General features: G+C 44.0%; 1 protein-coding gene across 1 annotated transcript; it reads right to left on the bottom strand.

The window, feature by feature from the left end:
* Nucleotides 1-3,576: 3,576 nt before the first annotated feature.
* Nucleotides 3,577-26,991, bottom strand: LOC132573427 (lipase member M-like). The gene is made up of 9 exons (XM_060240925.1): nt 26,893-26,991; nt 20,511-20,604; nt 18,196-18,394; nt 13,518-13,627; nt 11,437-11,573; nt 10,584-10,730; nt 8,648-8,719; nt 6,765-6,830; nt 3,577-3,810 (listed from the first exon to the last, which is right to left on the bottom strand). Exons 1-9 carry the CDS (start codon nt 26,989-26,991, stop codon nt 3,577-3,579), a joined length of 1,158 nt encoding a protein of 385 aa, XP_060096908.1.
* Nucleotides 26,992-27,711: the final 720 nt, after the last annotated feature.

Raw genomic sequence — 27,711 nt, 5'->3', positions numbered from 1 at the left:
AGAGTGTAAGGTGGGGTATAAATCCAATATCTTCTTCTTCTTGGTCAGATTACAGAGTCATTAGGCAGGTACCACATGGCCCATAACTTAGATCAAAGACACTGGATTTTTCCATGTTCACGCATGGGCACCGTGGTCCACTCATGGATGCATCTATTTCTGTTTCATTGACTATGCTAAAGCCTTTGATTATGTGGATCACAACAAACTGTGGCAAGTCCTTAAAGAGATGGGAGTACCAGACCACCTCACATGTTTCCTGAGAAGCCTGTATAAGGGTCAAGAAGCAACGGTCAGAATGGGATATGGAACAACTGATTGGTTTAGAATAGGAAAAGGAGTTCGACAAGGATGTCACCCTGCTTATTTAATATATATGCAGAGTACATCATGAGGAATGCTGGCCTGGATGAAGCACAAGCCGGAATTAAGATTGCTGGGGAAAACCTCAGATATGCAGATGATACCACTCTAATGGCAGAAAGTGAGGAGGACCTAAAGAACCTCTTGTTGAGGGTGAAAGAGGAGAGCACAAAAGTAGGCTTGAAACTCAACATCAAAAAAACTAAGATCATGGCATCCAGCCCCATCACACCATGGCAAATAGAAGGGGAAGACATGGAAGTAGTGACAGACTTCACATTTCTGGAATCCAAGATCACTGCAGATGGTGACTGTAGCCATGAAATTAAAACACGTTTACTCCTTGGGAGGACAGCTATGGCAAACCTGGGCAGTATAATAAAAAGTAGAGACATCACCGTGCCAACAAAAGTCCGTATAGTCAAAGCGATGGTATTCCTACTAGTAATATATGGCTGTGAGAGCTGGACCATAAGGAAGGCCGAGCGTAGACGAATAGATGCTTTTGAGCTGTGGTGCTGGAGAAGAATCTTGAGAGTCCCTTGGACTGCAAGAAGATCAAATCAGTCAGTCCTAAGGGAAATCAACCCTGACTGTTCCCTGGAAGGTCAGATGCTGAAGCTGAAGCTTAAATACTTTGGCCACCAAATGAGAAGGGAGCACTCACTGGAGAAGATCCTGATGCTGGGAAAGACAGAAGGCAAAAGAAGAAGGGGACGGCAAAAGATGAGATGGCTGGACAGTGTTACTGATGTAACAAACATGAATTTGAGCAGACTTCAGAGGATGGTGGAAGACAGGAGGGCCTGGCATGACTTTGTCCATGGGGTCTCAAAAAGTCAAACTCGACTGTGTGACTGAACAACAACATAAATCTTTTGTATGCATTATAAAGTACAGCTTTACAATATTACAAAGAAAAGTCCATCCAATGAGCACCTGGATATAAATTCATTTTTTTCAAGTCTTCCTCTGGAGTATTCCTATTTTCTTTAAAATTATCAGCTTGTTGTTACAATTCATTGTTGATACTGGAAACAAGCCAAGCCTAAACCTCTTCTCTAACCAGATGTAAAATTAGACTAGCAATAAGCTCTGTATATCAGGGATGGCCAATGGTAGCTCTCCAGATGTTTTTTGCCTACAACTCTCATCAGCCTCAGCCAGCATGGCCAATGGCTGGGGCTGATGGGAGTTGTAGGCAAAAAACATCTGGAGAGCTACCATTCCTGAACATCTTCTCTAATCAGATGCAAAAACCTTCTGAATTCTGCTGGCAAAATGATCTCTAACAAAAAGCTTGAAAACTAACTTGATGTAAAGTTAGTTTTCAAGCTTTTTGTAGAGAGCATTTTGGGTAGGTGAGTCGTCACCAGTACAGTTTGGCTTTCATATCTATAAGATGAGCAAAACACATAAGCATCCTACATTGGGAGGCGGGAAGAATCACACTTGGCCATCTGTTAGAATAATCTGGCAAATGTTAAACTTGGAATCAATGGAGAATTTTTTGTGTTCTAATACCCATTAATTCCATTCTGCACCTCTCCTGCTTGCTTTGCACTCTGTGTTATAGTCCTGTGTTATAGTCCCTTAATCCCAGGGAAATTGTTCACTGACCTGATAAGACTCCTGCAGATAAATGGAGACTACTCCATTTCCTTATTGGGTCAAAAGATTTTCCCCACTTCTGATAAGGGGACCACTTGAAATATGATATAGCAAAGAACAAGACTAACTCATTTGCAGTATCCTCCTTCCAGATATCTGTTGCGGGGAAGATGATGCACCTCCAGGGGAGAGACCTTGTAAAAGTTTTAAATAGCAAGGAACTGGACTGTCCTTTTGCTTTCTGTTCTGTATTTTCACCTCTTGGGCTTTCCCATTAGCTTAGGTATGCATGAAGAGAATAAAACTTGGTTTTCAATTTATTATTTGATTATGAGAAGTGCTCTGGATTATTTTCCCTCATGAGCCTGTCATTCAGGGTAGAACTTCTTCCTCCTACCTCATACATCCATGAACAAATGAGGAGGACACATAGCAAATTTACATGCTGAGTAATCCCAGGCGATGATTAAAGAAGAAGGAACAAAACTGGGGCAGAGACTAAGACCTCAAGATCTCTGGGTCTTTCCTATGATGAGGCACAGAGGTAGAAGGTAGATGGTTTGAAAAACCGTTGCAAAATTCTGAAGTTTGGGGCTGTATTTATACAAGAGAAATACTGGAAACAGAACAGTCAGTGCACTCCAAAGCCAGGACTGGGTTGCAGTCAAAACGTTTGAATTCTATTGGTACATTTGGATTTAACTGCTAGGCAGGAAAATGTATGGATAGTGAGGTCGTACACATGAAAAAGTAAGTGACTGGAATGATTTTGCAAGTTCTGTGCAAAAAGATAGGAAGGGAAGACAAAGGAACTCTGGCAAAGGAAAAAAAAACTACTTGGAACTGACAAAAAGTTTGGTAAACATTTTGATTGAATGGAGACATTCTGTCTTGAAATGTATCCATTTGTGAACCCCACAAACTGCTTGAAAGTTCATTGAAAGTTTGTGCTGGTTGACTTGCCATGAACGTTCAGGCTGCTTCCCTTTGGTTATGCTTGGAAATGGCTGGGTAGAAATTTTCTGAAGCCCCTTCTGAATCTACTGCATGTTATGGCACAAACCTCAGGAGACCCCAAAGTAGGAAATACACCCATTTCTGAATACTGGAAGTGTCCATATCTTGCCTTGCTACAGTGATTTTGCTTTTGACAACCAGGGGAGCTGCAGTCTACTACATCTCTTCCCACTGGTTAAGCTGCAAGAGGCTCAAAATGGGTTTTCTCTCTGAAGAATTCCATCTTCCTTCCTCCTACAGTGGAAGAGGCAGATTCACTCATCCTGCATAAAACATGGAGGAATACTATTTAGCATGGTTACAGTAAGAGATGAAGACTATGGGATTAAACAAAAGGCTTTATGGGTTTTAAGGCGTTTTATGGGGGGGGAAGTAAAGCATATTATGTGGCCGTTAACTCTGAAACAGTAACATTCCGTTGTCATGAAACCAGTCTCTTTTCTAGGGTGAGCAGGCAATACGCAAGACTGATATCTTGGCAAAGCTCAACGTAATTTATTTTAAGTTATCTACATAACTTTGATCCAAATTTATGCAAGTGGAAGGAGCTTTGTGTAAACTGATCATCCTTAATCCCAAACAGTCTCACAGGTGCTTCTCCATCAGGTAAATGATTTCTTTGTACAAACGCTGAGGAGCATCAAGTCCCCAAAGGAAGTCAAAGTGGTTCCAGTCAGGGAAACATTCATGATGGATGAGGTTAGTGATTCGTGGTAACAAAGCGTCAATTTCCACAGGCTGGCAAATCCAATCCTGTCCTCCATGCCATACTGCTATTGGAACAGTGATCTCTTCTATCCTGTACAAGGGAGGAGAAGTCTGGGGGAAAAAACAAATGGAATAACAGTTTGGTGGGGGATAACAGAATAACAGAATTGACTAGCAATACTACAAAAATATTACCTATAGCTCAGCATTTAGGGCTAGAAATAGCTCAGCATTTAGGACTAGAAATGGGAAAAATTGTGAATGAAAGGCATTAAATTTACCGCCTATCAGGTATTAAGAGAGAACTGGTATAAAATGTTCTTTTGGTGACACCTGAAGGCATTCTTATATATAACACCTAAAGACATTATGCAGATGGACAAGAATTACTTACTTGCTAGAAATGTAAAGAGGAGAAAGGTTTTTTCTATCACATGCGGTGGACTTGCACAAAAGCAAGACATTTTTGGAAATAAATCCATGAAGAGATGCAGAAAATTTTAAAAGTTAATTTTGAACTGAGACCAGAGACAATGTTAAAAAAAAGAGTTGATTGAGTTAGCTAAATATCTTGTGCAATTCTTACGATTCATACTTGGAGGATCCAAAGCAGGGGTGTCAAACGTGAGGCCCAGGGACCAAATCAGGCCCCCAGAGGACTCCTATGAGCAACTGGCTGTCATCTGCTACCTTTTCCCTACAGAAGCCATTGACTGAGGCTTCTCCCTAGGGCGGCATTTCCCATTTGCAGGGTCGCAACCCAGCACAGGGGCACGGAAGCCTCAATACCAGGTCAGAAGAAAAGCCAAAGTTAGCCCTGCCCCAGCAAAGCATGATCTCTGCTCTGCTTCCTTCCTTTTCCATCTCTCTGTTGTGCAGATAAAAGCTAGGCTTGAAAACTGACACAGGCTTCAAAGCCTGAGCTCTGTTTTGCTTCCTTCCTCCCCCCCCCCCGGTCTCTGTGTTATGCAGGTAAATGCTAGGTTTGAAGACTGACACAGGCTTCAAAGCCTGAGCCCCGTTTTCCTTCCTTCCACCCCCCCCCACGTCTCTGTGTTGTGCAGATAAAAGCTAGGCTTGAAGACTGAAACAGGCTGCAAAGCCTGAGCTCCATTTTCCTTCCTTCCATCCCCCAACGTCTCTGTGTTGTGCAGAGAAAAGTAGGTTTGAAGACTGACACAGGCTGCAAAACCTGAGCTCCATTTTCCTTCCTTCCATCTCGCAATGTCTCTGTGTTATGCAGATAAAAGCTAGGCTTGAAGACTGACACAGGCTGCAAAGCCTATGCTCCGTTTTCCTTCCTTCCATCCCCCAATGTCTCTGTGTTGTGCAGAGAGGAGCTGGGCTGCCTCTCTTTCCTTCTCCTCCCCCCCCACAGTGTTTGAGAGAAAAGCTGGAGTCCAGAAGCACTTAGACCCATTAAGCGTTCTTCAAGGTATGAGCTTCCATGTGCCTTGCAGTATGTTCTTTTGGGGAGATTTTCCAGGGAGGCCTGGGCGGGAAAGAAGGGGGGGTGTTTTTTTTCAGCCAGGAGGGACAGGAAGTGGGCATTTCAGTAGCTTTTTTTAAAAAAACCAACAATCCCTGGACAGAATTGTTGCTGGCTAGGGTCATCTGATGGTGAGTAAGGCTTTTTTTTTCTTTGTTCTTTTTTTTTCTTTGTTCCCCTGTCGGTCACTTCCAGGTTCCTGTCCTGCATCTTGACCTGTGTTATTAGTGACAGGCTGCTTCGGCGTGCCGCTGCGCCGGCCCCCTGGGACCCACAATGATGGGACCGATGCCACAGGGACGGGCTCGAAACACTCTATAACCCCTCAAAAGAACAGCAGTCTAGCTCGTTTCCCCCGAGCCCTGCCGTCATAAGCCTCAAGAAGGCTCATATTGTGGCATCTCCTGGCAGGAGGGTGGCACCTGCACGGGACACATATCAAATGAAAGAGGGGGCGCAGGGCTATCAGAAACAGCCGGTGGAGGGAGTTGGGAGACCACCCCACTGGGGGATCCACACCTCGAATGTGATGAAGGTGGCGCAGGTAGAGCCAACAGAGCAAACAGGACAAAATAAATAGGCTGCATTATGCAGCACAGTCTCACTGGAATCTCACTGGAATCTGACTGGCTTCTCAGCGTGGAACCCGTTCTCTCTAGTCTTCTCACTTTGAAAAAAGTAAAAAAAGAGTTTTATTTAACTTTATTTCCCCTTTTCCCTCTCTATAAATAATCTTGGTGTTTCCGGCGGTGATATTTGGGGGATTTTTGGGGACGTCACAGGAAGCGCTGTGAAGTCACTTCCTGTTTCCGGCAGTGGCATTTGGGGGAAATGATGCCATTTGGGGGAAATGATGTCACAGGAAGTGATGTCACTTCCTGCTTCCGGCAGGTGGCGCGGGGAGATGATGTCGCAGGAAGTGATGTCACTTCCTGTTTCCGGCAGGTGGCGCGGGGGAAATGATGTCAGAGGAATTGATGTCACTTCCTGTTTCCGGCGGTGGCATGACGTCACTGGAAGTGACGTCACCGGAAGTGACATCACTTCCTGTTTCCTTCCCCCCTCAAGGTGTCCCTGGCTGGCCTGCAGAAATTATGGCCACCCTAGGCACGAAGGACTGCATGGGTGAAGTGCAAAAGCTACAAGAACTTCATATCAATTTGAGTGGCAACTGGAAAGTTACAGCTATGCATGCCTATAATCAGGGCTTTTTTTGTAGCAGGAACTCCTTTGCAGATTAGGCCACACATCACTGATGTAGCCAGTCATCCTGGAGCCTACAGTAGGCTCTGTACTATGAGCCCTGAGCTCTTGGAGGATTGGCTACATCAGGGGGTGACTATCAGTCATACTTTCAGGGGGAGTTCCTGCTACAAAAAAAAACCCCTGCTTATAATGGAAACAAGGAATAGGGAAAAAATATAGCAACTACAGTAAAATAATTAATAAAATTTAAACAACATGAACAGGAGGGAAAGATCTTGCATATTTTTTGAAGGCAGAAAGGATGGAAACTCAGACATCCTTTCATCTCTTTGCCAAACAAAAACAACTGTAAAAGACCAGCAAATAATACCTCGTTGTATTTATCTGCCAGCCCTGAGCCATAGTCATAATATCGGAATTCCCCTGATTTAGCTACCTAGAAATATGAATGAAAACACAAGGAGTGAGTGAGCATTGTGGCTCTCACAACAAAGCCTAAAGGAAGCATGGGAAAAACAATTGTTAAGCATGTTTTATGATTATCAGTGTCTGGTGAAAGAAAGCAACCACTAAAAATGGTCATATCTACGTCTATTGTCATCTCTATGTCCTTGCCTCAATTTTTATTTATTAATTTATTGTATATTAATTAAAACATTTGTACCCTGACTTTCCCAAGGGTCAAAGTGGCTGACAATACATAATCAAAATTGGCAACCCTAGTTCCAAGCCATTAAGAGTTTTGAAGTTCACCATAGCCATCACCTTGAATTGAACTCAGAAACAAACTATCAGTCATACTTTCAGTCAATAAAGCTGTTTCAAAAACAACATACAGCTCATTACTATAGCCCTGAGGCTGCATTTTCATCAACCAGTTACAGCCATGAAAACCCCTTACCATCTGAACATTTCAAACATTGAAACACAGCACTTTTGGGCAGAGTTGATGCGGTTCCTTTCACATTTCAGGAAACTTGCCCCCTTTGCCACCCTCTTTAAAAGGGATTATCACATTCTTCCACCAAATTACTGATTGACACATTATTAATGGGCAAACTTCTGTATACCATTGAGGATCAGGATTAATTCACATGACTTTTATTGTGGCAGCCAGAATGTATAGCCATTTCCATTTTACTAAAGGCAAAATCATTCACTATCACCTTTGCCACAAACACAGATCTCCAGTGAGCTCACTTTCTCAACTCCCCTTAATCATAGCTGTTTTGTACCTTCAGACATTTAGGGCGTTTTCGCACTGATCTTAATCGGCAGCGACACCCCTCTTCACCGCGCAGTGAAACTGGAAACTGGATTTTGGCGGTTTCCATTTGCGCCGCAAAAGCCGTGGGACTTTGCGGCTCTTCCGGGTGCTCCGCAGCAAATGGTGCGAAATCCGCGCAGATCCTGCGCGGTGAAGAGGGGCGTCGCTGCCGATTAAGGTCAGTGCGAAAACGCCCTTAGTCTAATCTTCAGTATTATGCTCTGTGATTGGCATTAGTTTTCCTATGTCTCAGACAAAGAATGGTTGTTCTCTATATCTTCTACATGAAATCCTTCACTAAGGGAATTTTCGCACCCACGTTCAGCCGGCGCGACCCCCCCTCTTCACCGTGCAGGATCTGCGCGGATTTCGCACTAAATGCCGCGGAGCACCCGGAAGAGCCGGAAACTCCCGTCGCAAGCTGCGCAAACGGAAACTGCTTTTTGGCGGTTTACGTTTGAGCGGCTTTTGCGCCGGGAGTTTCCGGCGCAAAAGGCTGCTCCGCGGCATTTAGTGCGAAATCCGCGCAGATCCTGCGCGGTGAAGAGGGGGGTCGCGCCAGCTGAAGGTGAGTGCGAAAACGCCCTAAGTGTCAATGACTGATTCTGAAGCTTTGCGTGCAAAGCAACTTTTCTACCATCGAGCCATAGTTCCCAAGAGAAAGTGGAAGTTTGCTATTGATACATTGGTAATAACAATAGTTAGAATAACCAGGAGTAGTAGTTCACTCCATTTGATCCTGAACATCATAACTGTGATTCATTCTTCTACCTGAGAGCACAATAGCCTAAAAAGACAGATGATTTCTGGTTATAAATAAGTTTCATACAGACTAGCCTAGTATTTCTTCTGTCTAAACTGATTTATTTAGAGTCTAGATCTGCAGGACCATCTTACTCTCTGGTAATTAAATAAATGCTGTTATTATATAAGGGAGATGTAAGCGGACAATATTCAAGAGTTATGTTTATTTTCAGTTACTCTACCTGGCTGCAATGAAGAATATTTTTTACAGAGGTATAATCTGGGTATCGAGATATGTAGACATCTGTCCGACTCTGCAAGGGAAATTTGCATTTAGAAAGCAAGTCAAACAACTCTTTTGTGATAGGTCAAAAAAATAGCATTTCAGTCTCTCAAGCAGTTTATCAAGAGAGTTGATTGGAGAGGAGTGATATGCATACCAAAACATAATCACTGAAGTGTGAAATCAACAACTCAAGAAACACTGGCATAAAACCTCTAACATCTGGTACATCAATAATGACTGAAGATTTTACTGTACTTAACCGCTATCTGAAGTTTTCAATGATTCAGATGCTCATCTGAATGCTTAGTCAGGGACATCTTCAAACAATGTGAAGTAATTCATTTGTTTGGGTCCCAAGAGGTTGAGGTTCAGCCTCTGTGCTACCCTTTAGCTCTTGAAAAAGAGCAGAAGAAGAAGAGAAGAGTTGAAGGTGTCTTGGTGCAGCTTACAATCATCTTCCTGAAGGTGTCTTGGAGCAGCTTACAATCATCTTCCGCTCCCCACAACAGACACCCTGTGAGGTAGGTGGGGCTGAGAGAACTCTGAGAGAGCTGTGACTAGGCTTGCCACGCCCCAGATCCCAGAGGGAGATCCCCCATTTTGGCAGGGAGACAGCCCTGCCCCAACAGCCATCATGTGCCTTTCCATCTTGGAAGGCTAGAAGCAGCTTTGGAACTGTTTGCTTTTTGGAAGGTGAGTGTGCCTTTAAATCACTATAAGAGCCAGGCTGAATGCGGGCAAGGTGAACTGGCAGAACAATGTGGCTGTTCCCAGTGAGCTGTGAAGCTATGAGAAAGAAAGGGAAACCAGCACAGTCCCTCAATTTGTTTTATATTCCTCTCAAAAGTTGTTTGCACAGTAAAATAGAGAGTAAAGAGTAAATTTTGGTTTCCCTGTGTTAGTCTGAAGAACTTGGTTGAATATACAGTACAGCAGATGGTTACATTCAACAACTCCCATGAGTAATTTATTTTAGGGAATGGGAAAGTCTCCTGGCTTCACCCCAAAGTGTCCTGACTCCACTCCCAAAGTCCCCAGATATTTTCTGAGTTAGACCTGGCAACCCTAGCTGTAACTGGCCCAGTGTCAACCAACTGGCTGCATGTGGAGAAGTGATGAATCAAATGTGGTTTTCCAGATTAGAATCTGTTGCTCTTAACCACTACACCATACTGGCTCTCAATTATATAAGTGAGGAAACCAGAGAGAGACCATACCAATCAAAGCCTTCTTACAGTGATAGGGCAGAATACGTCAGCTGATACCATCTGTGCCTTTAAAAGATGCCATGTAAGGCTTTATATCTCCTCTGACCAACAAAGTGATCCACTGGTGCTATCTGCAGATTTGCCTACACTTTTTGCCTTTCTGACTTTGCATCTTCCAACCATGTCTGATACTGCATTCAGACATCACTAACAGGTTTTTCTGTGACAGGTTCTTCTTATGGTTATCTCTTCCTCTTCCCTCATGAAGCTTAGTTGTCCAGATCTGGGAAGCCTTGAATCAAGCTCTACATCACCTTTATGTCTGAATGCAGGCAAAACTGAATTCCTTCTGATGTGGGATTAAACAGAGATTTAGAATCCTAGTTTAGAGTTGAGGAAACAAATTCAAATTTGTCTGAGTGCCTATATTCAGATGTTGCAGCAAACTGGAGCTTGGTTCAAAGCTTTCCAAACTCAGAAACCTTTAGCATGTAATGAGAACAGGTAGGAGAAGCTGCCAGTTAAGCCTGCACACCCACCCAAAAGCTGTGCTTGTGGTGCTGGAACATAGCCACTATACGACAAATGAAATATTCCTCCAGGAAAGGAAGGGTACAATATAGAAATAAAATACACATACCACAAGTCAAGGTCTGTAACTTTAAAAAAAAAAAGTGTAAATACCTGATTTAAATTCTTCTCATTGAACCCAGAAAATAGAAAAAGGGCTTGTTTGCAGAGATAGTTCATTGGTTGGTAGCCGCACAGTCTGGCAACAAACGCTTTCAGTCTCCTATTCATTAAGGAGAATTCTTTCCTCCCAAATATAAGCTGTAAGGTTAATTTCGTTATACATTCTTGAGCTAGTTTATATCAGAATGAATTTATATAAGTATTTAGTTCTATTTCTTTAAAAATTGTATGTAGCACATCTTCAAATTTGCTTATGACTTCCCAGTAAAACACATAAAATTCCAATTTACAGTCAAATAACATAGAACATGGTTCTTAGGAGAAGTACAACCCCATGAAAAAGAGATCATATTATGACTCCTTGCTCAGCAAAATATTACCTTTTTTGTTTTCTGCCCCAGTCCAATACATTTGAATACTCAACTGAGAAAACATGGCTTATTGCAAATAGGAGACACACATTACGGGTATGTGGCCTAATATGCAAATGAGTTCCTGCTACTTGAATGCTGGGAACACAGATATCTCAGAGCATGCCTTTACATTACTCATATCAAGCTGTTGAACAGTAGCACAAAGAGGACAAGCTTATTTATTCAGAGCTATATATGCTCATAAGAAGGAGAAAAATCTAGAAATAGATTAAGGAAGGTATGTATGTCTTGCATAATGGTGTATTTGGATTACATGTTAGCTCACTTCAAAACATCAAATTCCCTTTCTTTTTCTTATCATGTTAGTATAGCTTTTTCCTACTGCTTTCCAATTTTCCTATCCATTTTAGCAAGAAAAAAACTGGAAATTCATAGAATTTTATGTGGCTCAGAAAATATCACGCACATACCTTTATCAAAATCTCTGGCAAACGTAGCAGCTGCATCGGGGGACTTACAAAGCCTTCCAAATTATATGAGGGTGCCAAGGCAAAAACAATCTTTATTTTTTCAGCCAGCTGAGGCAATTCAGAAAATGCTACAAAAGCTGGGGTGGAAATAGAAATTCCATTTAGTGTTGTTGTTGTTTTTTTTTAAAAAAAATGCAACATTTACAGGCAAAAAAATATAAAAATTCACCTTAGTAAGCTCAAAAGTTCCATTTTTTAAATTTCTGATTACAATGCTGAAGTGCTGTAACAGGACCACTGTCCTAATAACTTACATAATATTAGCAGACACAGACCTTAGTATTCAACTGCCCCAAACTCAAATATGGTTGTTGGGGTTTTTATTTTTTTGTTTTGTTTTTACATTGAATACATGGGTAACTACTAATTTATATGGCAATATGTCATAACAGACACAGTATGACATGATTTGAAGGGTGCTTTCCCACTTCAGACATCCATTTCAAGTAACAGACCCTATGCTTATCTCATAAATGAAACCTGTGCCAACTTGTGTGGAAAATATTTTACAATTAACGACAGCTGATTTTAACCAATCTTACCCCAGGTCCCCTAAATTTTCACCAATGGTAAATAATATTTTCCTTTTCCTTCAGTAAAATTCCTCCAGCCCTTTAAAATGCTAGAAAGCATCTAGGCATCGATATTTAGAATGAATGCAACAGGGTCTTCATTGGAAAACCAGGAAAATGTTGCCTTGGTGAGCCAGTTTGGTGTAGTGGTTAAGTGTGCGGACTCTTATCTGGGAGAACCAGGTTTGATTCCCCACTCCTCCACTTGCACCTGCTAGCATGGCCTTGGGGCAGCCATAGCTCTGGCAGAGGTTGTCCTTGAAAGGGCAGCTGCTGTGAGAGCCCTCTCCAGCCCCACCCACTTCACAGGGTGTCTGTTGTGGGGGGGGGGAAGGTAAAGGAGATTGTGAGCCGCTCTGAGACTCTTTAGAGTGGAGGGCGGGATATAAATCCAATATCTTCTTCTTCTTTTATTGCCTTATAACCCTTTTATATTATTACTGTAAAATCTTAATCACAATATTAGCAAACATTTTAAAGCAAGTAATGTATTAGTGTCCATGCAAGTTAGGCCAACTTGAATGATAAAATCTTCCCACTGTTTCCTTTTTGTTAGCTTCACTCCATCCAAGAAAGTTGGTCTGGAGTAGCAACTCAAATTATACAAGCATTCAGAATTTTTTTTTCTTTGTACTAGTCTGCTGACTGTGAAGGCATCTAGCATGTAGTCACACAAACACACCTCCAGAAAGCATCCCAATTTTTCTTGGCTCAGGGCCAAACTACATGTTACTGTTTTAAAAGGTTCCCCAGGGCAACTACAGGGAGCAGCGTTTTATTTTTGGAAAAAAGGAGAGCCCAAACAGGTTGTAATGATGCTGCAAGGGAAGAAAGGTTATCATACAAAAACCAAGCTGGGGGAGTTATTTCTCCAATTTTGCTGCTCCATGTGCACAAATACACCACATGGAACAGCAACATCAGGGAAATAATTCCACCCTAGCTGCACCCGACTGTGGATATGTGCGGGAAAACAGCTTGGTGTGGAGGCAGGTGATGCCATTCCAAGTCCGTTTGAGCTTTCCTTTTCTTTTTAGAAGCTACTCCTCACAGCTGCTGTGTGGCTGCAGAAAACACAAGTTGGACTCAGGAAACCCACCACAATTCTTTAAAAATAGTAATGTGAGCCTAGCCGTCAGCTACCTAAAACAGACAGCTCTAAGGGGCTCATAGAAAAAACCCGAATGACTGTGATGAGAGGAAGTTCTAGAAGTTCCATCCATTGGCTGAAAGTAACAGCTTCTGAGCTGGTGCATGCATTCTGCATCGTCATTTCAGTTCTGAATAACTGGAGTATTTGGAACACAATGCACAGCACAAAACTTTCTCTGTGTTTTCACTGTCTCTAAGCTATGACAGCAAAGACCCTTCAAAAGTTAAGAAAACCTCTTTTCTATATACAACCTTAATACCACATCTATTCTTAACCATAATACCATAATACTATACCTATACTGCTTCCCTGAGAATGGCCAATATAATAGATTTGCTGTTGTCCAGTTTTCTGCAGAATAAAGTCTATGATGGCAGAAAGGTCAAAGATGCCCATTTCATGAAAGCTGGAAAGCAGAAACACATATGTATGCATAAGCTTTGCTCATTTGCACTGGATCTGAGCCTAGAAAGCATTAACAAACATCTTTAACAGTCTTCAAACACTTAAAATTTACAGTAAGGCAGAACATCTAGGCCATCTGGTTCCAGTCTAAAACCAAGCAGATTAAGGATTCAATAAAAGGGAACATTTTAAATGGGCTACTGTTGGCTTGACCTTTGCTCCTTGTGTGATAACCAGCTACAAATCATGCTCTGTCCCTTCTTTTGGAACTACACCAGGAGGGTACCTCCCTGGAACTGCAATTCCTCAAGCCTGGCCTTTCTTTCAGGGCATGCCACAGCATGGTGCTCACTTCGTAAGGGCTATTAGTGGGGGAGGTGAACAAGCAACCTGTGCCTTGGGGCTTTATTTGAGTGCAGGAGTGGAGCAGTACGTTTCAGTGGGCAGCCAGTTCTACTTGCTGTCCTTTGAGGGAGGGCCACATTGAGATCTCCCTCCTGCTTGCAGACCTTTGGTTGTTGTTGGTCCTCTGTCTTCAAGGCCTTTATTTGCCCCTTCTTCATGCCCATCTCCTAATGTCCTGTCTTTTAGGTCCAGCAGGACAGCACAAGTCAGTTTGGATTGTAGGTCCCAGAGTCATACATAGGATCTATGCAATTTCATCTGGATGGGAGATGCCCTCAAGCTGGAGGATTGGCTCACTATCTCATGGATTAGGTTCGGGGGAATGCACTGGGAAGCTTTGGTATCAACTGTCAGGCATCCCATCATCCATCATGGTCCTCCAGACGTCTTGGCCATCCAGTTAGGCAAAAATGACCTCACTATCAAGGAAGGGTAGGTCTCTTATTGGTCAGGGATGTGGACTTGCTGTTCTTAGTCTTTTGACTCCCAGACATATGATTCTTCAAGTATGAGCTTCTGGAGTGGCACAACTGTAATGGGGCCATCTCCCTGAACAAGGTCAATGATGCAAGGCAGAAAGTGAGCATGGCAGTGACTTATGCTCATGTGGGATCCCAGGACTTACCATCCTATGGAGCTGCCCTAGCAGGAAGGCTGGGGGATGGTTGGCGCCTGTCATGAGCCCTGACAAAGAGGAGCTGGAAGGGTTAACAGACCTGGAAGAGTTGCCAACCATTTTCTCAGCTGAACAAACAGCAGCTGGCCCATCAATCACTCTCCAGGCATCAGTGTCAGCTGTGGACGATCAATCTCTTCCGTCCCATCTCAAGAGTTCAAAGCAGGCTCCAGAAAGAACTTTCAGAGTGAAGACATGAGGCACGCCGATGCTTCAGATCTCTCAGCCCTGAGTTCTAGCAGAGTCACTGCCATCCATGGAGCAGGCTGATTGAGACTTCCATATAGCTCCCACCCAGGACCTGGTAACTTTGTGGAAGCAACAAGTCTATTCTCTGGCTTGCATCCATGCTCCTTCCTGATCCTGACCTGCTTGATTTCCTTGGCACCCTGACCTTTTGGCTTTTGGACATTGACTTCTGATTCCAGTTTGTGATTCTGTATTGGTGACTTGGATCCTGCTTGACTTCATGGACTTTGTCCTTGGACACGCTTTGGACTCCTGCCTGCCTGCATCCTGAGAACGTGACAGTGTCATTGGCTCACAGGCAAGTCACCCAGTGCTGAATTCATTTCTTAAGTTGTGCCAATGCTCCTGTAATTGTGTTCAATAAAAGCTGTTGCTTGTTTCTCCTCTTCAGTTGATGTGTCCGCTTCATTATTCACCCCTTTGCCCTTCCTCCCTTGTCCCTAAGATCACAAATTGTATCTGCTCTTTTGCACTACTAGAAAAATAGTTTGGATCCAAACCAGTATTGTTTAGGAATCAATTCCATATACATGGGTGACAGAGAGGAGGTCATCCAGCTATTGGATGTGACTTGAAAGTTGTCCTCATGTTGATGCCTTAGGCTTATAGAATATGTTCAGCTGAATGGAGTGTTTACGAACAAGCACTTGGGTATATTCTGCCCCTTGTAGTATTTATGATTATTTTATCTCAAATTTCATGAGAACAATCTTCATTACAGCTATGAATGCTCCTTGACAAGGTTTATTTACAGGATTGCTGGGTATTCTCTCATCAAAACACTGGCCACCTGCAAGTTTAATTAATTTAATGGAGGCTGAAGCACCACATAACTTTAGACTATGCCCTGGCTGCTACACTGAGAGAAAGAGCCTATAAACCAAATCAGCTCTTAATCTCTAATCACAAAGAATTGCTTATGTTTTCTTTTGCTTGGTGTGATTTGAATGCATTTTGCAATGCTTTGATGAAGATAGGAACAACCTGATATTAGCAATTAGAGGTGGAGATTTTACACATCTAGTTTAGAACTACATATTTATAAAGATAAATCCAGGAATACAGAACCAGGAATACAGAACCATTTTCACCCCTTCCTTTTTATAGATCTGTAAATTATTGTACAGATTGGACCCTAAATTAGCAATTTCCATCAATTCCTCCTTCTTGTTGTATAGCCCCTTCATGTCATTGAGTACCCATTCCCCAGAAGCAGAATTTTATGGAGATCAATGGGGTACACTGCGGTGTGGGTGGGGGGATAGTTCTCTTCTTTTAATGGAAAATTTAGTCTGGAGTCAATCACTTCAAACCATTGAAATGATTGAATTTTATGACATGCGGCATAAACCCAGGGCTTTTTTTGTAGCAGGAACTTCTTTGCATATTAGGCTACACACTTCTGTTGCAGCTAATCCGCCAAGAGCTTGCAATGCTCTTAGTACAGGGCCTACTGTAAGCACCAGGAGGATTGGCTACTTGGGAGGGTGGCCTAATATGCAAAGGAATTCAGGCCCGTAGCTACAAAGGGGCCTGTGGGGGAATAGCTCCCTGACTTTTGAGTGAGGCCCCCTGACTGGATGCCCTAACCAGTCTCCGGGGCCTCTGCCATAGCTCCGGGGGCTGCCGCTGGCCCCACCAGCAATTTGGCCAGCCGGGGGCAGAAGCAATCTCAGCCTCCCCCTGGAGTTAAAGGGCCAGCAGATCAGCTGTTCCGCAGGCCCTTTAACTCCAGGGGGGAGCTGGGGGTTGCTTTTGCTGAGGCTCCACCGGCTGTTTTAGTGGCTGGGAAGGAAGGGAGGGTTGTGACAAAAAGGGAAAAGAAAGGTCTTCTCTTTCCTCCCTGCTACTCTTGCGGCTGCCCTTCCTTCCTCGCCATTAAAATAGCTGTGCCTGCAGGGCAGAAGCAGCGGCCCACCTCCCTCCCAGTTAAAGGGCCCGATGATCAGTTGTTTCGCAGGCCCTTTAACTAGTAGAGGGGCTAGGGCTGCTTCTGCCTCCACCCCATGCTATTTTAATGGTGGGGAAAGAAGGGAGGGTGTTGGCAGGGGCCGGCAAGGAAGAGCCTCCCTTCCCTCCTCTCCTTGCATCTTTCCCTGCTACCACCCTTCCTTCCTTCACAGCCACTTGCCCCTTCTACTCTCACCTAGTCCCCATTGCAGCAGCTTCTCTTCACCCCTTTTCCTCCCTCCCAGCCCCGATCGCCACTACTTCTCCTCGCCCCTTCCCCTCCCACCCAGCCCTGATCACCACCGATTCTCCCCACCTCCTTTCCCGCCGTCCCAACTCTTGATTGCTGCTCCTTCTCCTCGCTTCTTCCCCTCCCTCCCAGCCCCAATCGCAGCCACTTCTCCTGCCCCTTCCCCTCCCTCCCAGCCCTGATCACAGCCACTTCTCCTGCCCCTTCCCCTCCCTCCCAGCCCCAATCACAGCCGCTTCTCCTGCCCTTTCCCCTCCCTCCCAGCCCCGATCGCAGCTGCTTCTCCTGCCCTTTCCCCTCCCACCCAGCCCCGATCGCCACTGCTTCTCCTTGCCCCTTCCCCTCCCACCCAGCCGAGATCGCCACTGCTTCTCCCCACCTCCATTCCCATCCTCCCAGCCCTGATTGCAGCCACTTCTCCTCACCCCTTTCCCTCCCACCCAGCCCCATTGCAGCGGCTTCTTCTGCCCTTTCCCCTCCCTCCCAGCCCCGATCGCAGCGGCTTCTCCTTGCCCCTTCCCCTCCCTTCCAGCCCCGATCGCCTCTGCTTCTCCTCACCTCTGCTGCCTGCCTCTCCCCCTGCCTATTCCCATGAGTAGCCCCATGCCTGCCGCCTACTCGGAGGGCTATTCATGAGTAGGCAGCAGATATGGTGACTGGGGCAGGGTGGAGCTGTGCTGCCTAGCCAGAAGGGCTAGGGCCAGCCCTGCCTGTCACTACAGGGAAGGTCATGTGGGGTGCTGGGAGGCATCAGTGCCCCCTGAAAAAAGTAAATACCCCCCAACCTTCCAAATCCTGGCTACGGCCCTGAAGGAATTCCTGCTACAAAAAAAGCTCTGCATAAACTTACACTTCAGCTACATTTAACTCACCTACACTTTAGTCACATGGGTGGCATACAGCTATGTTTCACCTACCAAGGTACCTAGATGAGAGTAAAATCAATATACAAGGAACATACTTAACATTCCCAAAAAGTGAAAGTCAAATGGCTCCTTGAACGCCACATTTTAAATCACTGTACATCAAATTAACTTACCTGAACTCCCAAAATTCCTGTTGGTCAATTGTAAGGAATTTGTGTCTTCTAGACCAGGAGTTGCCTCTGTTATTTCCAAGCCACACATCATATCCAGCATCTGCTAGAATGAAGCCCAGGCTGTTATCAGGCAGGTCTGCTACCCAAACGCTGCCTTCCATACCCAAACCGTGTATCAGCAGTACAGCAGCTTTTGAGCCTGAAAATACAAAGACTTCTAAAATTAAATAGTTGGTAAAAAAGCACACAAAATCTTATTTAACATGAATCAGTGGTTAGCATGCTGGCTTTGGATATACACTAGGAAGTCCTATAAGTAAGATTGAAGAAGCTGGGCATGTGTAGTTTGAAGAGGAGATAATTGAGAGATCGTAGTAGCAGTAGTTCTACCCTCTATTACAACAAGAGTCCACTTGAAACTATTACAATATTAAAAGACAGTTAACAGTATTTCTGAAGACCATTTGGTAAAATACTACAAGGGAGGGAATCAGTGGTCCAATTTGCTGTTCCCTATTCTGCAGTTATAACCCTTGCCCTCTATAAAGGCTGTAAAGCTTTGGGACTCAAGCAAAATGCATAATTGGCATTTTGAAAAAAGATGCTCTTCATAATATTGGTATGGCCTGTCAATCTAAATTTTCTCTGTGATATCCTCGATCAAGAAAAACAAATTGTTTTCTCATTACTTTGCTGACCTTTCTAATGTTACATTAGTGCTCATTTTCAAACTATGCCATCAGAGTATTTACAGGGCAGATTTTTAAAAATACCTGTGGAACATCTCTGCTCTTAAGGTCTTAATCAGGTGGAACATATTGTACACTACAGATATTCTACATTGCTCTTTCTATGCGTCCATTTAAAACAAACTTCTGAATCAACTTATTGTAAATTTTTCCAGTTCAGACGAATGCATTCATTTTTAGTGGCTGATGTTATATCTTTTGTTATCTGCAAAGTGGTTACTTTTATCTTTTTATCAATAAATATAAGAATTTAGTATCTGCTAATTCTGCAAGCATTCTAGTGAAATTGTAATTCCATGTTATCTTACAGATTTTTTATTTTTGCTGCATGTATTGCTTACCATCTTAGTTTTAAACTTTTTAAAGTTTTGTGCTGTTATGTAAAAATGTTTTTAACCCTTCAGTTGTGGCACGCTGTTATATGTTGTTGTATATGCTGGGATGTTATGGCCTATGGCTATGACAATAACAATAAACTGAACTCTTGAAACTAATAGAGAGGTGATGTGATAGTCATCTTCAAGTGTTTGAAGAGCTGTCAGTTAGAAGATGGAACAGAGCTGTGGAATTGCAAGGTTGCCCACTAAGTTCCTCAAACACAAAGAACCACCCAGATGTCATTCACTGACTGGGGCTTTTATCTGGTGTCAATCTAATGATTTAGTAGCTACTTGTAAGCTACTTTGAGCCAGGAAGAAAGGCAGGATATAAATATTGCAATAAATAAATAAAAGCATTCTCTGTCCTGTATATATAGATTTAGATCTATATGCTACCTGTCCAGGCATGTTCAAGATGGCTTATGGAGTACTTGTATACATTCCCAGTAACCCTTGCAATGTCTTGTTTTTTGCATAATTTACTCTGCTGTTTTAAATGTTTTGTGTTGCTTTCCCCCTCCCTCCAGTTTTAGGAAATAAACATTTGCATACAGAAAAAGAGAGATCACACCAGCTGTAAGGTCTAGAAAAAATGTTTCAAAGAGACGCTGAATCACATACTTTCCAGAATCCAAATAACTGCTCAATTACTTTCATGAGCCTAAGGAGAGTTGCAAATTGTATTTCTCAAAATCAACAGCATCAGAATTTGCTTTTGAAACTGCAAAAATTGTCTGCATTATGGCGCCCAAAAATGTATAAATAAAATATGTATGGTTTAAACTTTTTCAAAAAATCAAAAACCTTTCCCCAAGCCCTATCACTTAAGTTACAGGGCTGCCAGCAGTGGGTTGGGAAATATCTAGTTATTGGGGTGGGGAGGAGCCGAGAAGGGTGAGATTTGGAGAGGGGAAGAATCTCAACAAGTTACAATGCCATAGAGTCCTCTCTCCAAAGCAGCCATTCTCTCCAAGGCATCTGATCAGTTATCTGAACTGTAATATAGGGAGATCACCAGACCCCACCTGGAGGCTGGAAATCCTACTCGTAGGTCTTTGGCCTGCATTCTAATCATAGCAGACACCCAAACCTGGTTGTGTATTTCATCATGAGAATAAGAATGAAAGCAAAGCTTCATTTCTTTTTAAGGAATAATGGTCTTGTACGTTCCTAAATTTTATTTCACCTCCTGGAATTCTGTTCAAGCTCAGAAAATAGTCATCATGCGTAAGGACCTCATATTCTTCTGAAGGATATCCCCAGTACTGGATTCTCTCACTCTGTAAGAATACCACAACAAAATTAGTTCAATATTTTAAACAAACATTTAAAGTAGTTGGCTGGAAGCTGCTTTCCCCAAATGCTTTTTTTTTTTTTAAGGGGATGCAGGAGAGATCCTGACCTGATGTGAGACCCTAGAGATTTTGCTTATCGTGACAGGGTTTAAATACCAAATTGAATACATTTTTTTTAAATTGGAGTTGGATAGCAATGCTTTTAGCTTTAATGGAAGGGGAGTTCCAGATCATCTTCCAGTCACTTTCATCTAGCCTTTGAGATAGCATTAAATTCCAACGTTCAATATAAAAGAGTGGATTTGAGTGAAGAGAGTCAATTAAATAATGATATATTTTAGAAAGCAAGTCCAGATTGTTGGACGAATTGTAAAACTAGGCTCCCCATATCATATGTGATGGGAATGGCCAAGAGTGTCAAATTTTTGGAATACAGTGGTAGAGCAAATAAAACTTATATTTGATCTAACCATTCCAGTAGATTTTAAACATCTTTTCTTTGGTATCTGACCTGATAAATCGGTAAATAAAGATAAGAAATCTTTAATCTCAACAATGTTAGGGATAGCTCACATGACGATTGTTAAAAACTGGAAACCCCCATATACCCCCACAATTGAAATGTGGTATGATAAGTTATGGGGCCATTATGTAATGGAAGAGACAATGGATAACTTTCTTTGATAATGATACTGATTTGGCTATTGATTATTATTTGCTTTGGGCCCCGGTTTTGGAATTCTTTGGGGAAATTTCTTTTTTTGCCTAATAGAATGAATTACAGGCTATTTCTCAATTCTTAATACCTAGCATATTATGTACTGTTTTTGTAAACTGTTTGTTTTTGTACACTGTTTGTTATATGCATCCAATGGTCAATGCATGTTAGATTTATATTTTATTATTTGTATTCCCTATGTTCCCTTTGTATTGGATTAGATTTATTTAAAAAATTAGTTCAGTATTGTAAACAAACATTTTAAATAGTTGACTGGAAGCTGTTTTCTGGAAATGTTTTTTTTTTTTGGGGGGGGGATGCAGGAGAGATCCTGACCTGATGAGCTAAGATTTATTTATTCATTTATACCGCCATTTCTCTCCTACAGGGACCTGAAGCAGCTTAACATTGTTTTCCTGTCCTCCATTTTATCATCTCAGGAAGCCTGTTAAGAAGGTTAGGCTGCGAATGTGTGACTGGCCAAAGGTCACCCAGAGAGCTTCCATGACAGCAGGGATTCAAATCTGGGTCTCCCAGAACCTAGTTCAACATTCTAACCAGGGCTTTTTTTGTAGCAGGAACTCCTTTGGATATTAGACCCCACACCCCTAATGTAGCCAACCCTCTAAGGGCTCTTAGTACAGGGCCTACTGTAAGCTCTTGGAGGATTGGCTACATCAGGGGTGTGTGGCCTAATATGCAAAGGAGTTTCTGCTACAAAAAAACCCTGATTCTAACCAATACAAAACACTGGAAAGATTGGTTTACTGTGATTCTGCAGAGAGGAAGTAATATTTATATTTGGATCTGTTTGCATTCATGGGCTATGACCGAATTTTCTATGTTTAAAAAGTGATCTGTAGTCCCAGAAAAGGCAAAAGTGAACAAAGAAAGAGATGTGAGTGAGTTTGAAATAAGATTTCTTAAGATCGAAGCTTCCTTGAGCCCGCTGCATCGCAGTGTGGCTAAAGGGGAAGTTTTTGCCCCCCTGGAGGGAGAGCGGAATTTTCGGCGTGCTTGCAAGTGCGTCCTGAAGGGGCGGGGCTTCAGCGCTATTGCTGAAGCCCCGTTTGACGCCGCGGCAGTCTTCCCGGCGTTTTCGGCCCACCCGCCCGCCCTGTTTGTTATGCAGGTAATTGCTGGTCACTTCCGTTTGGAGGGGCCAGGTAGGAATTTTTTACTCCCCGGCTATTTGGCACGTGACTGAGGGGTGTTTTTTGCCTACCCTGCATAGCATTTCAATGGATTGAGGAATTGGCTTTCGGGTTGGTGCCTTGGTAGAGTTTGGTCACTTTTTAGGGCAGGTTTTACGGGGTTTATGGCACCATGCGGCCTGGGGAGGACCGGTTAGCCTCCCCCTTTTGGGGAGTTAGGGGTCTGGCAGGATCAACCTTGGGTGCGGCCCGAGGTATGTGAATGCAGACTGTCCTGGAGAATCGATTGGATGGGTGCCTTTCGCTGAGACTCGCGTCTGGTGTTTGTGCCCTCCGGTGCGAGACTCCCTGCTGGGCCTGCCTAACGGGAGCTGTGGCTCACAGCTCCGGCTGGGGGGCCGGGTCTCTCGCCTGCTGAAAAAGGCAGGGGAGCGGTCTGAGGAGACCCCTGGCCGCAGTTCGGTTGCCCTTGCCGTTGCTGGTTATTTTAATAAAAGTGGCCCATAGTTTCACAAATCTAATTGTGTCCGTCTCTTTATTCCGACTTGGGGGGCAACCTGTTTTCCCATCACCTGCTGGGATATTCCAGATTCAAGCTAGCTTCTTCCTTGTTTCACATGAAAATAAATATCTGTAGAAGTCCCATGTGTCTTACTCTTCAGGCCAAATGTTCATCATGACCCCATGTGTGAAACCTATGAAGCAAATGATGTAACTGTCCTTGTATGTGGCAACTGAGGGAACAAAGGCAGGTGCACAAGGGTATAGCATGAGACTGGCCCCAAGGAAAGAGTAATTACACTGAAACTTTACATTTCTTCAAGCAGGTGTTTCCCCATAATAAAAATTTTACTTGTACCTCTTTGATGTTCTCCATAGTTTCACTTCACAGGGTGGAAATCACATGTCTGCTGCTAAGCACATGAGTAAGGGCCAGTCATTATATCTAATAGCCATGGCTAAATTCAGAGTTCTGCAAACCCAGAGCTTTGCAAGAAAATCTTATTTAAAAACTAAACTGGGGACAATTTTCAGCAATAATCCCACAAAGGTCAGCTAGAAATGGTGTGTGGAAGAACAAAGCTGACAGTGGGAGGCGGTAGAGATACAGACCACTAGGAGAGTTGACAAGAACAGGGGAGGCAGGCTAGAGCTGGTGTGACTTGCGGTGGAAAAATGAAATTGTCTTCCCTTATGAGACTTTAGGGTTTCCTTCCTTTTCATACAATAATGGCGGTGGGAGTGATTACTTAGAATTTATTCCATACCAAACAATGGATGAGCATTTGGATATTTGTAGTCCAAATATCCAAATATATATACAATATTTGTAGTCCAAATATCATATATACAACGATACTTTATTTAAAAAAAATTATTCAGGTATTTGGAACAATATTGCAATATTCCTGAATTTTGTTATTCATGTCCTGAACAATTCGAGAAATGTTCAGGAAGGTTCAGGGCCAGCAATTTAAGGCTCCCAGGGGCAGCACAAGCTATGCTCTTGCAGCACCATGTCCCATGGGAAAAGTTCCCAAGAAAATTTCCTGGGAGATCAAGGGGTGGATGCACTATCATTTGCCTGTTTCCCACCCTCAGCAGAGGACAGGGCTTTTCGGTGGCTTGGGGGTCAAGTAGCTGGACATATCTCTGTTTTACTTTCCTGAAAGTGAATATTCAACAGGGAAATTTGTGGGTGTGACAAGTCCCACCTCTCCCCACACTCTGCTCAGTCTGCTATTCCAGCCCTCCTCTTTAATTGAAGCGTATCATCCAGACAGGCCTTCCAAGTTCCATCTGCAAGTCCATCTCACGTAGATGCATACCATGCCAGGAATCTTCAGTCATCTTCCTCATGGCCCCAGGGAGGTAGTAAATGGATTCTTTATACCTTGCCATGGTTTGCAGTTCAATAAAGTCTGTGTTGTGTCACAACTGTATCTCTGTTTGGTTTGGGTTTTGACTACATGACAGGAGCTCCATACTCCTCCCTGCCCCTCTGCCTCCCTACCCCATGTGTGTCTCTCCCTGAGAGTTTTTCAATTACATGTCTAAGACAGAGGGCTCTCCAGTGTCATGAGTGATAGTTGTGCAGGTGCCAGTGATCATAGTCATCTGCCAAATACAGCAGGAGCTCAGCAGCGCCTCAAAAGCTGACCTAACAACAGGTTTCCTCCATCACCTTGCAGGCTGCTGTGTGAAGGGAGGAGAGGCCAGAGGGTGGTTTGGGTGAATAAGCCAGCTTGGTGCAGTGGTTAGAGTGTGAGACTGGATCTGGGAGACCCAGATTTCAGTCCTCACTTGTACCATGGAAACTAGGTCAATGACCTTGGGCCAGAGACACACTCTCAACCTAATCAACCTCAAAGGGTTGTTGTGAGCCTAAAATGGAGGAAAGGGGAATGATGTAAGCTGCTTGGGGGAGAGGGTTGGAAAGGAATAGAGCGAATGAATGGAGTTAATAACTGTGTGTCTTCTTTAGGAAGTGGGGGCTTCTGTCACCTAGGGGAAGGCATCTTTGAAAGTAACACTGAGGAGGCAGGGGATCACATAGGTCAAAGATGGCCAACGGTAGCGCTCCAGATGTTTTTTGCCTACAGCTCCCATCAGCCCCAGCCAGCATGGCTGATGGCTGGGGCTGATGGGAGTTGTAGGCAAAAAACATCTGGAGAGCTACCATTGGCCACCCCTGACATAGGTGCCCAGAGTCAGTGGCTAGGGAGGAGCCAATGCAGCAGGCAGACTTGTTGTTTTTGGAGGTTGTGCATGGTTTCCATTGCAATACATTACTACCACAGTACTACATGTAGAATTAATGAGGCATACAGAATGGTTTTGGAGCGACAGTCTCTGAGCACAGATTGCTCTGGGACTGGAATTAGAGCCCAGAGTGGAATGATGGCCATTCTAGTCCCAGACCACCTCTGCTCCACTGAAGAGGCAATCGGGGGATCAGAAGGTAGTGCTGCATGCCCCCACATCTGGCCACCTCTCCTGCTCTGCCACTGAAAAGGGTGGTGCGGGAGTGCCCTTGGCAATGTGGCTGGGTTTCTGGGAAGCATGCCCCCCAGTGAACAAATATATAGGGTGGAAACAACAACTTCCCTTTCCCTTCTGCCCTTCAGGGACCGTCTGCTCTGAGTAAGCATTGAGGCAGCAGCGGATGCCTGTGCAGCAGACAGTTCAAACTCTTCCCCACTATCAGGTTTATGGATATGCTGACAAGACTTAGTCCCTTTAAGGCAAGGGTCCCCAACCCCTGGGCCACAGTCTGCTACTGGGCTGCAGCCTATCCACAACCAGACTGTGAAGCCTGATGGCACCCCTGCCGCCACCACCCTGACACAACGAAGTTTAGCTCCATCGCCCCCCTGCCGCCACTGCCTTCCCTTTCTCCCTGGTGCTGCAATGCATCACGGTGATGTATCGTTGCCGTTGTCACTGCCCTCCCTCCCTCAGATCACTCTGAGCTGAGCAGCGCCAAAACTGGGCCTTACCAGCTTCGCTGCAGCCACACCATCTAACACTTTGAAGTTCTCATGAGAGAAGACTTCTCTTCCCTCACTGCCGGTTCCAGAAAGGGGGGGAGAAGTCTTCTCTGTTGCAATCTTCAAAGTGTTAGATAGCGCGGCTGCAATGAAGCTGGTAAGGCCCAGTTTTGGAGCTGCTTGGCACCATCTGAGGGAGGGAGAGCGAAGACGATGGAGCACCAGGTTGCAGAGAGGGAAGATGGCAGGAGGGGGACCCAAGCCTCATTGCGTGGGCAGCAATGGAGCTAAACTCAGGTGGGCTGCTTCTTCAGCGGGTCTCCCACCGCTGTGGAGGCGCTACGAGGGGAGCGGACGATGAGGCTACACAGCACAAGGGGGCCGGCAAGGCTTTGCAGTGCCACGGGGGTGGGGGCCTGAATTTGGTGCCCCCACCCTGCCGGCCCTGGGGCCGCAATGGGCGGGTCAGCCCTGGTGCTGGTCCCCGGTACCAAGAAGGTTGGGGACCACTGCTTTAAGGGTATGGGGGTGCTGCTGCTGACAATGAGCTGAACTCCTGTGGCCTGCCGCTCTCCACCACCTGTTTGAGAGGGATGCTGGACTCTACCCCCCCTTGCCACATGGCTCCTGATTGGTTCTGGCAGCCCAGTCTATCATAGTTCCACTGCCGCCACACAATGCCTCCACTGAACACAGCAGCACAGTTGCTAGGGACACTACCCTGGCGACACTCAGAAAACACTGTGAGTCCACCAACTTTGCCTGCTGGTCACTGTTTAACTTATGTCCATGAGGAATGAACTAGTGCGCCTGTTGTTATGCAGTGTCCAGCCACCAAAATGCAAGCATGGCACACAATAGCTCTATAAAACGACAGCATTGCTCATTTTTATCTGATATCTCAACTTACAATATTCATAAATTGTTCAGGATTCTGTTCTGTCTTGTCGTTGGCTTCCTCTGAATTTACATGCCCTAGGACAATGATCACAGTCAGCAATATCCACATGCTGGACAACCTACAAAACAAAAGAAAGTTTTAGACACTTTCAAAATAGGAATTACTTCTTTTGTGTCCATTCGTCTTTTGGTATACCCACAAAAGTACTGGGTTCAGCTGCTGGGCAGTAGTTGGTAGGGTCAAGCCACTGGGCTGGTCAGTGGTCACTATTAGGTTGGCACAGGGCTTTGCTGCTTAGCAAAGCAGTAATGTTAAAAGACATTATACAATAAAATAGTTTTTATTTCCAAGAACTGCGAGTAGTTTTTGCAGATGTTCCATTCAAGTAGAATTAATCAATTCACCTTGCAGTGTGATTCCCAGTTTCAACTAATACCAACACTGTACCACAATTGTATACACATGTACAGATATGCTCTGCATCCACATTGATCCTCCTCCCCCTAACCTACCTGTGACCTTTACCATTCCCCACAGCAAACAGTAGAGCTAATGCAAAAATAATTTTAATATCAAGCAGTTCTTCTGTTCACTGCTTTCACTTGTCACTGTTGCCCTTCATATAGCAGAGCAAACGAACATAAAAGAAAGGACTAGGGACAATAGATTTAAGAACAGATGTGATTAAAGAAAACTCAGGAAGGGATTAGGCGATTTTGGATAAGATCACCACAAACACATTTCAAATACCCCCTCACCACTCCAGAGAATCATGTAAACAAAAATTGCTTACATACTTTCTCTTATGTCTCCAAATGAAAAAAAGAA

This window comes from Heteronotia binoei, chromosome 6, assembly GCF_032191835.1.
Source record: "Heteronotia binoei isolate CCM8104 ecotype False Entrance Well chromosome 6, APGP_CSIRO_Hbin_v1, whole genome shotgun sequence".
Lineage (NCBI taxonomy): Eukaryota > Metazoa > Chordata > Lepidosauria > Squamata > Gekkonidae > Heteronotia > Heteronotia binoei.
Note: the sequence above shows the minus strand (reverse complement) of the source record. Positions and strands in the feature narration are given on the sequence as shown.

What these genes read in the sequence shown, in the direction of transcription:
- LOC132573427 (XM_060240925.1), bottom strand. Translation starts at nt 26,991, where the DNA reads ATGTGGATATTGCTGACTGTGATCATTGTCCTAGGGCATGTAAATTCA. An exon ending in CAGGAATTTTGGGAGTTCAG is followed by an intron (nt 13,628 to 18,195) that starts GTAAGTTAATTT and finishes TCTGCTTTCCAG; the next exon opens with CTTTCATGAAATGGGCATCT. An exon ending in TGGCAGATAAATACAACGAG is followed by an intron (nt 3,811 to 6,764) that starts GTATTATTTGCT and finishes TTTTTCCCCCAG; the next exon opens with ACTTCTCCTCCCTTGTACAG.